This window comes from Blastomyces gilchristii (genome assembly GCF_000003855.2).
Source record: "Blastomyces gilchristii SLH14081 genomic scaffold supercont1.10, whole genome shotgun sequence".
NCBI classification, from domain to species: domain Eukaryota; kingdom Fungi; phylum Ascomycota; class Eurotiomycetes; order Onygenales; family Ajellomycetaceae; genus Blastomyces; species Blastomyces gilchristii.
The window spans coordinates 1533028-1543265 of NW_003101673.1; the positions used below are offsets into that span (position 1 = coordinate 1533028).

General features: G+C 31.6%; 2 protein-coding genes across 2 annotated transcripts; both read right to left on the reverse strand.

The window, feature by feature from the left end:
• Positions 1-6464: 6464 nt before the first annotated feature.
• Positions 6465-6989, reverse strand: BDBG_17235 (uncharacterized protein; the record flags this gene model as incomplete). The annotated part of the gene is made up of 1 exon (XM_031725005.1): positions 6465-6989. The coding sequence occupies one exon, from the start codon at positions 6987-6989 to the stop codon at positions 6465-6467; it is 525 nt and encodes a 174-aa protein (XP_031578857.1).
• A 135-nt stretch (positions 6990-7124) lies between these two features.
• On the reverse strand, positions 7125-7762 carry BDBG_17236 (uncharacterized protein; the record flags this gene model as incomplete). The annotated part of the gene is made up of 2 exons (XM_031725006.1): positions 7125-7534; positions 7756-7762. 2 exons carry the CDS (start codon positions 7760-7762, stop codon positions 7125-7127), a joined length of 417 nt encoding a protein of 138 aa, XP_031578858.1.
• Between the last annotated feature and the right edge of the window lie 2476 nt (positions 7763-10238).

The following is a 10238-nucleotide window of genomic DNA, read 5'->3' on the forward strand; positions in this document are numbered from 1 at the left end:
CACTTTCAGCTGTATTATAGGATAAGAATATTTTCTTTTTACATTTAATTGAACAAGATTTTCACTTGGGTTTTATTTCAAATCTTGAATAATGTATACTTTTCTTTTATTTCTGCCAGCTTTCATTTCACTTATCTAAACAAGATTCTTTTATTTTTCTCTTTATAAAAGATCAGAATACTTTTTTGAATAGATCTGCTTAATTCTGCACTCTTTTTTACAGCTGAATCAGCTAATTCATTGTCATGAATATTCATATAAGCAGGAACTCAGTGCAGATGAATTATCAGCTTTGATGTTCTTCTCTTTTGAATTTTTAAAACAGAGTTTAAGATCAGTTTAAGATTTATTTAATCATTATGAATCTGACTATTTCTAAGTCTTTTTAAAGCTGCTTGACTATCAGAGAATATTCATATCTCTTTTAAACTATTTTCTCTTTTATAAGATTTTATTTCAATGAGTTTGAAAGCTTTCACTATTACAAATAGTTCAGCATCAAAGACTTCAGATTCACAGTCTAGATTTCAGAAATCTGAGATAAAATTGATATTATCTTCAGTATAAGCAATGTCTGTATCTAATCTATTCAAATTCTCATTTTTTAAGTCATCTGAATAAATCAGAATAGAGTCTTTTATATTGATTGTAGAAATTCTCTTCAAATACTGTTCATATTCTTTCTCTTTTAATAGTTCACTTATTTGTAAGTTTATAAGAGATTCAAGCTTTTCTCTTCAGAGAGATAACTTCTCATGATCAACTTTTTCAACATTTAAAGAAGAAAATTGATTTTTAATCAGAGAGCATAGTCTGTACAGTTGAGAAGACATTTTCTTTGAAGAATTATTTTCATTTCAATCAAGGAATCTATTTCAATTCAGTTCATTTTCAGAGTTAATTGATGAAAATGAAGAAGAGACTCTTTCTCTGATTATATAATTTAAGCTTATCTTTATAACTCTCAGAGTATAGTTCATACAGATCTTTTCAAATCTAATAGTAGAAGAAGAAATTGAAGCTTCAATTTTCATTGCTTTAATACAAGATGATTTGAATGCTTTTAGAATTCTTCTCAAGACTCTGTTTTACAGACTTTGAAAGAGTTCAGTGAAATTTCCTTGATTATTTCATCAAACTTAAACTTCATAATCAGCTACTGATGTAATACAGGCTATATATAACTGTCTTATAGCCTGAAAGAATAGACCTCTCTCTGTATTTGATAGTCTGATTATGTTATTTAATAGTCTTTCTGCCTGGACAGTTCTTTGTTAAATGTGATATTTAAAATTCAACTTGAAGTTTCATCATACTTCTAATCATTTAACATTTACACTGGGTTTAATCTCTGTATTTAAAAGAGTTAGAGATAGGTCTTTCTCATTGAATCTAGAAAAGAAATGAATTAACTCAGTTTTATTCATATTAAATTGAATTTAATTAATATCTGCTCTAACAAAGATTTTCTTTACAGCTTCTTCAATCACTTTTAAATTCTCTTTGATAGTTTTTAAGCTGTAGACTAGATCAATATCATTTATATAACTTAAAGATCATACTATTTTCATATCTATATTTTTGCATAGATATACAGTGTATATTGTAAATAAAATAAGTAAGATTAAAGATTCTTACAGTACTTCTATTTTTATCTCAGTCTTGTCTTATTTCATTTTATCAAAGAATAGTTATATGATTCTTTTAGATATAAAACAGTTAATTCACTTTATTAGAGAAAGTGATAGTTTTAACATCTTCAAAGTCTGAATTAACTTTGACTTTGAAACATGATCAAATGCTTCTTTTATATCAATAAAAACTGCAGTTGAGATCAGATCTTCATACTTTGCTATTTAAATATTATAAACAACTGAGAGAACAGTGTTAATTACAGAACACTGTTTTCTATCTCTCATTTATTCACTGAATAAAAGAGAATTACTGATAGAGTTTATAAAAGATAGTTGAGTAGCTATTATCTTTTCTAAAATCTTTTCTAGGCAGTTCAATAGAGATATTACTCTATATGACTTGAAAATTGAAGTTTTTCTATTAGATTTTGCAAGAATCACTTCAGTGACTTCTCTCCAGCATTCAGAATGATATTCACTTTTCAAGAGATTAAAAAAGAGCTCAAAATATTCATTCTTTATGTAGAAGTATATATTTTGAATAATCAAGTGATTAATTGAATCAGGACCTGTAGCAGTTTTAACAGAACTTGAGAAGATAGCTGACTCTAATTCATCTTGAGTAAAATCAGGCCATTCCCAGTCATTTTCATCAATATAGTTGAGAAGTAATATATTCCCTTTCTCTTTCTCTGAATCTGATGAGTTTTGAAAGAGAGTTCTTATAAAAGCTTGACATTTTTTCTCAAAAGAGTTTGCTGTATATGATTCATTCTGAAACTTATATTCTAAGGTTGAAAGTTTTGCTACACTTCTTGTTTTAGTATGATTAAAAGCTTTAAAAACTTCTTTTTCTTATGCTTCTTCAAGAAATTTATTACAGCAGTCTGTTTTAGCTTTTTTAATATCTGAGAAATATTCATTTCTGACAGCTTTGAACTCTTTATCAGAAATTATATCATTCTTTCAATCTCTTCTAGTAGTAGTCAATTGTTTTCTTTTAGATGTGATATTCTCATTTCATCAAGGTTTTGAATACTCAGAAGACTTTCTCTTTAAAATATTATCTTTAACACTTGCTAGAATAATAGATGTAATGAGCTTCACTCTATTCTCAAGCATTTCATTTGAGATATCTTGATCAGGATTTCAATACAGCTCACTCTATCTTGCAGATTTTAACAGTTTTATACTTTCTTCAACTGCCTTTCAGTCAGCTTTTTCAAAGTTAAACTGATTAGAGAGAAGAGGATTTTCACTCATTTGTTTCTCACTCAGTTTAATATTAAATTAAATAATCTCATGATCTGATTCTGATGTCTCATTTGAATCAATAAATCAGTTTACAAGTCTTTTTTCTATTAGATTTTATAACATGAAGATTAGATCTATAATAGATTTCTGTTTCATTTCTTTTCTAAAGAATGTTTGTTGATCAGACTTGTTAACTAAACCTATTGAATACTCAAAGATTCATTTAATCAGGTTATCAGCTCTTACTGCTCTTTTGCATTCTGAATTTCATCAAAGATGATGTGCATTGAAATCTCCTGCAATTATAGAGTTTCTTGATGAAGTTATGTTCAGAAATTCTCTATTAATTGTTCAGATGTTATTATTGTTCTTTCAATGACTTTTCATTATAGATATTTATGAGCTGTATAGTATCAAACTCATTCTCTTTATCTATAATATCACTCACTGCAGATACTGATTAAGCTGGTAGAAATTCAGAATTCTGTTCAATTATCAGTTATATCTAGACTGACCGTGTGACCGTGTCTGAGACCAGAACTAGATTTTTTGATAGTCTCATTATCAATTTGATCAATCCCATTACACAGTTTTAACATTAGATAGTAGTTTCATACTGTCTCAGTGAGACTTACTGTCTACTCTTGTCACATTTTTCAAATGAGATCATGATTTTCACTTCTCAATTTAAATTATTTTTATTGCTTTAAATGACTTTAAATCTCATTTAAGTGTTATCAAAAAGCATTACTTTTTAAAAAATTAAAAATAGTCTAAAAAAAAAAAACCTTAAAATGTCTAAAAATAGTAACTTTATATCAAGAATAAGACTAAATGAAATTAAATGAGATCACTTTCTCATTTTTTTCAAGTCATGGTTTCATTTTAAGATCTCATATATAGTCACTTTGCATGTTTTTTTAATGACTAGTCTCAGTGAAATTCATGCCAAGAAATGTATGAGATCAGATCAAATGAAATTAAATGTGAAATTCATAGTTCTAGCAGTCAGTCTAGTTATATCATCTATATAACAGATGATCTTATTATATGACAGAGCTGCTATCAAATCAAGATCTTTAAATCATTAATAGAGACTGAATATATTGTATTCTCTGAGACTATATATAAGCTTATCTGTCTTTATAAGCTTCTAGAAGACACTGAATTCATTTCATTCTGTCTTAATATTCTGAATGCTGATGATTATCTCATTTTCATCACAGTTAATAATCTCACTTATACAATTCATACTGATAATAAGTTCATTATAGAGCTATTCTCTTCTGAAGTAGTTTCATGCTACTCAAAGTATATAGAGGTTTATTTTCACATTCTTCAGAATCTTGTCTGTAAGAATAAGATATTAATTTAATATATTTCATCTACTGAGAATCTGATGAATAAGCTTACTAAGTCACTTAAAACATTGAAATATACATGTTGAAAGAAGAATATGAAGATCAAGAATTAAAAAATAATGTATCTCATGACTGATTTTTCATTATTATACATTTTCCAGTTATTTTTTATATCAGTACTTGATTTGAAGATGAATTTTATATGTAGCATCATGTATAGTTACTCTGATAAGTGAGGGTGTGAGGTCATGTGATCTGGCTTACTAATTCTTTCATTATATAACTTCTCATAAGCTAGTAATTTTTTAATTATACAAGCTTTACATCTTTTATACTTTCTTTACTGTACTTTTTCTTTTCTTTTCTGTTCTTTTCTATCTACTTATTTAATATATCTATCTTTAAGACTTTGCTCTCTTTTCTTTTGTCATGATATTTCTAAATGATTTCAAAGTATCAGAAGATGTTAAAATACTGTAATTTATAAAGAGTTTTTATATTCTGAGCTGAAATGTTCTGATTTTGTATATCTGAAATTGATAAATGTATAATAGTTGACTTTATAGATATTAGAAAAACTCTGAGAACTAAAAGTTTTCAGGTAGATGTCATAGTCTCTGACTGTATACATCTATAATTGAAGAATAATAATAATAATAACGCGCTCAACTAGTTAGTCAAATTCAACAACTACATTTGCAAATTAACATAATAATCATCAAATTCCAAGCGTGTAGAAGTGCTTAAAGCACTGGTAATTATCTGCTACCTGTCTATTCTTATCAAGGGCCTTGAGATAAACACATTTGATCTTGTTGTTATGCTGCTCGCCAAAGAAATTCACCCAGTTGACTCCCACTTCATCAAACATCATCTCTTGCACAATATTTCACAGAATCTAGGGTGTAGAGACAAAGCCGCGGTCAGAGAGCTTGTTTATATACTCTAGAAGCTTATCTTTCTGTATATCAGTGAGCTTTTTCTTATACCAGGAGGTTGCTTCATGGCAATCAAGTTACAGGCCTTTATGCCGCCGGCGCAAGGTTTCTGGGCTAATTGAGTATTTCTTCACAGTCACAGAGTAATTTGGCTTCTTCTGCGATTCAAGATCATCAATCGCGAGCTTAATCACTTCATTGTTGACCATGATATTACGCGTTGAAGTTGAACGTTGAAGGAATTTAATGATGTAAAAATTTGGCTCATTGAGTGATGAGCTACATGTCGTCATTGATCACCTTAAAATAATTAGCTTTGGTTGCTTCCGAAGCAGCCAAAGAAGGCGGCCATTCCACAGATGCCCCCTGCTGAGCGTCATTGCACATCAAATGGCAGCCCTTTGTCAAAAACCTCGCCATTAGCCAGTGTATCTGATTAGAATAAAGCACGCTATTCCTGCAGATGGGAATCAACCAAGCGAAATTTGAGAAGCCATCAAGCACGCATCTTTGGCCCAAGGCCCTCAGATCAGGCAACAATGCATGCTGGAATATCTATCTTGCTCCATTGACCGGTCACTGCTTGGTCCTTGTTAGATGTGCTGGCATTGGAGTGTTGAAAGAAGAGGGGTAATGTAATAGTTCTCCTGCCTTAAAAGTGCGATAGATATGCTGCTCTCATTCAATAATTTTCCACAAGAGCTTCAAAACTGAGATATAAAGTGATCTTAGGAGAGAGAAAGGAGATTCCTATGTAAGGATTTCACATCTATTCTAGAGCTATATCTTGCATAATGCTGATCTGCTCCTTGTACACAAGTGTAAACAAAATGACCTCTCAAAATAAGATATCCCTATCCAATGACATTAACAACAAACTTAAATCAAAACTTGCAGAGCAACAGCAGCTTCAATAAAAGACACTAGAGCTGAAAGAGTTTGTTAAATCTCTGCAAGGCCGGGTTCCTGAGTTAAAATTACTTTCTTCCAGTGCCCAAAAGTCGCGGGGGTTGTGTGATCTCGAGGAAACTTTGACTCCTGAGCAGGAAATGAGGGAGCATGAAGCGGAATTAGACGCGATCAGAGGAAGGATCATTGTCTTGCAGCAGGCTATCACATTGCTGTCGCAGCAGGGGAATTGAATAAAACAATTAAAAGGTAATCTTTCCAATTCAATGTTGCAGTTTGGCCATGATGCAGCATGCAGAGAGACTGATACCAGCCAGTGACCAAGGTATTCAAGAAGGAAGGGACCCAATAACACTTGCAATGTCAGATCATCGGCATAATTGACAGATATCTGCGAGGCCATGAATCTTGGACATGAATTTCAGGTTCTCTGGTTGTTTTCCTAGTTCGGGAACTGAGATGGGGTCAGGTTCAATCAGTTCTAGTCCTGCCAGTGCTAATTCTTTCTTGAAATCCTTAAGCTCAGACATTGTTTTCTGTAAGGCTTCCACTTGCAGTTTCCGCAGATTAAGATTAAAGAATGTTTCCACTCTCTGCTTCTTGTCTTTTCCATAATATTCCTCATCCAACAGATTCCAGTACACATTCCCAAAATAGCAAGGCTTCAAGAGTGCATATGCAATGAACATATTCCTTGACAGTAAGTTCTCTGACAGGCGCATGACTATGGAAAGAATATATTTTATCTTTTGCCCCGGGTTATAATGTGTGTCTTCTCTCTTCATCACAGCTTGCTCAAAGCGGGAAACATATACTTGAAATGCAAAGGTGTAGGGCCTTTTAGTGACAGCAGGGAGCTCTTGGCCCGTAATCCAGGAGGGTGGGAGGAACATTTGCAGAGGAATGATGTGGCTCCACTCTCAGTCAATGATTGAAACAATGTTGAGATCATTATCCACAAAGATGTTTGAAGGTTGAAGATCACCATGCATAAGGATGAATGGTCCATGATTGTCCTTGTGCTTAACTCATTCCATTACAATGCCTTGGGAAGCAAATATACCATATAGATAGTTCCATGCATCCTCTTCATTGAAAACACTATCTTTCCCGCGGTGAAAGTCATTGAAAATCAATTTCAGAATAGTGAACATATAATTAATAGTAGAAGAATAGGTCCGCTTGGGAGGCATAATCTCAGAACCCTTCATGTCACTGAGTTCTTGATCATTTAGCTCAATAGTGAGCGGCTGATTGTGTTCAAAAATCCAATTCTCATCATTGCTATTGAGTGTGAAAGCACCAATATGGTCAAATTGCTGTTGATAGAGCTGGAGGTAGATTTCTGCAAGTTGATTGAATAAATGTGACTGCAACTCATCTGAAAGACGCGGCACATCAGTTCCATGAAGAGTTTTTCCTGTAATGTGCTCCAGAGCTAAAAAAGGAAGGCCAAGAATGTTATCTCAGTTGATGGAATATTTGAAGAGATGAGGGATAGGGATGGTAGTCCTCTCAGCAATATACCTACATAATAGGATTACACTGTTAGAGCCTGACTGCAAACACAACTATTCAAATTTCTTACTTCATTGTTGCAATCTCACCTCACATTTTCTTCTCAGGAAATGCAAGACACAGTAGCAGGGGAATTCAGACCATCCATCATTCAACAGGCTCAGCAGGCTTGGTCAACTCATCATCTGGTGTTGAATTGGTTGTGGTTGTGTTCATAAAGAGAATAGGAAAGCAGATATTGTAGCTCCCCTTCTTTGATTCTGAGAAAACCCGGCAAAGTTTCTTCTCAGGATGCAAAAATGTAGCCAATTTGCAGACCAGAGCTGGATCAATTGAATTGATAAACTTCTTGACTTCTTTGTCAAGCAAATGATGAGTGAGTTGGTCCATAGCCCCTGATAGTCAACAGAAACCAGCAAGGTTCAAAAATAAGCACTTCATACTTGTAAGCAAGATCAGCGCCTCAAGATCAGTTCTGGGGAGGAGTTGATGCTGGAATAACAGCACTGCTCATGACAATGTGAAATCATGAAGCATGAAGCATAGGTAGGCTTGCTTGCAGGACAACTGAACTAGGCCGAGAGCCAATCTCAGGGTACAGTACAGAGTACAGAGTAGTTACTCCATACAGAGGACGCTATCAAAAGAATTGCACCAGCAAAAAGACAGCTAGACAGTGTCACAAATCTTGGCAGAAATTCACACTGTATTTCATATTATTATTATTATTATTATTATTCTTTCATTATAGATGTATGCAGTCAGAGAATATGACATCTACCTGAAAACTTTTAGTTCTCAGGGTTTTTCTAATATCTACAAAGCTAACTATTAGTTATACATTTGTCAATTTCAGATATGTAAAATCAGAAAATTCCAGCTCAGAATATAAAAACTAGTTATAAATTACAGTATTTTAACATCTTCTGATACTTTGAAATCATTCAGAAATAACATAATAAAAGAAAAGAGAACAAAGTCTTAAAGATAGATATATTAAATAAATAGATAGAAAAGAATAGAAAAGAAAAAGTAAAGAGAGTGTAACAGACTGCATCTGATCATAAGACTATTTCATTACACTCTATAGATTTCTGCGGAAAGCTCCAATTCTCAGTTGTCAATTCTCAGCTGAAGAACTCACAGAGTTTCTATTCTTCTGCTCTGAAGCTTCATCTTCTACATGTATATAGACTGATCATGTGACTGTGTCTGAGATCAGAATCAGAATATTTGATGATTTCATTATCAATTCAACTGATGTCACTACACAGTTTTAACATTAGATAGTAGTCTTATGCTGTCTCAGTGAAACTTACTATTTACTCTTATCACATTTTTCAAATGAGATTATGATTTTTACTTCTCAATTTAAAACATTTTTATTACTTTAAATAACTTTAAATCTCATTTAAGTGTTATCAAAAAGCATTACTTTTTAAAAAATTAAAAATAGTTTAAAAAAAACCTTAAAATGTCTAAAAAGAGTAACTTTATACTAAGAATAAGATTAAATGAAATCAAATGAAATTACTTTCTTATTTTTTTCAAGTCATGATTTCATTTTAAGATCTGATATATAGTTACTTTACATGTTTTTTTAATAATTAGACACAGCAGAATTTATATCAAGAAATGTATGAGATCAGATTAAATAAGATTAAATATGAAATTTATAATCTTAATAATTAGAGCCTGTTCAGTACGTTCATACTTTTTGAATACAATAGTGAATCTCATTAAAAATAGTATATTTATCAATTATTAGTAGCAAGTCAGTGTTATACTATTACATTATTTCACCTTAGTCCCTGCTCTGAGATGAAGAAAGAAAGCTCACAAAAATGTGTTCTTTTTGAATGAAGTTCAGAGTCAGTTCAAAAAGAACACATTTTTATAAGCTTTCTTCTAATCAATATTAATTAACTATCTTCACTATGAATACTATTCTCACTACATTGTCTCTAAAAGTGCTATTCTACACTATCACACACTGTTGAAGTTAAATACTGCTTATTCATAAGATCTTGATAAGAGATGTAAGTACAGCTGCTTAATTCACTGAACACCTGATCATTTTCATCTGTACTTTGTAAAAAGCAGCTGTATTATTAGTACAGATACTCTGCTCACTGAACAGTCATGATATTGAGACTGTACTTTTTAAAAAAAGTGAAGATCTGTACAAAAAGAACAAGTACATACAGACACACTGAACAGGCTCTTAGTCTATATATATAGATATCTACTCATTTCTATTCTTCTACTCTAAAGCTTTATCTTATATATGTATAAATATTCACTCTAATCACTGATTCTTATACTTTCTCTTTCTGTTTTTCTTTCTTAACATTTTTTACTTTTATTATATAAGATCTATATATTATATCAATCTATTCAGCATAGGTCTTTTACACTTGAAAAATGTTCATTATCTTCTAATTAGAAATGATTACTTATTGAGATATCTGAACATGTAATAACATGTAAGAAATAGAGAAATGAATAATGAGTTAAGTAAATACTGAGTCTCTAGAAGCTGCTTATCAGTCACTCTGACTCTATAATAAGATCTTATAAAGAGAATATCAGTGAAAGATCTGAGAGTTCTGACATCTTAAATA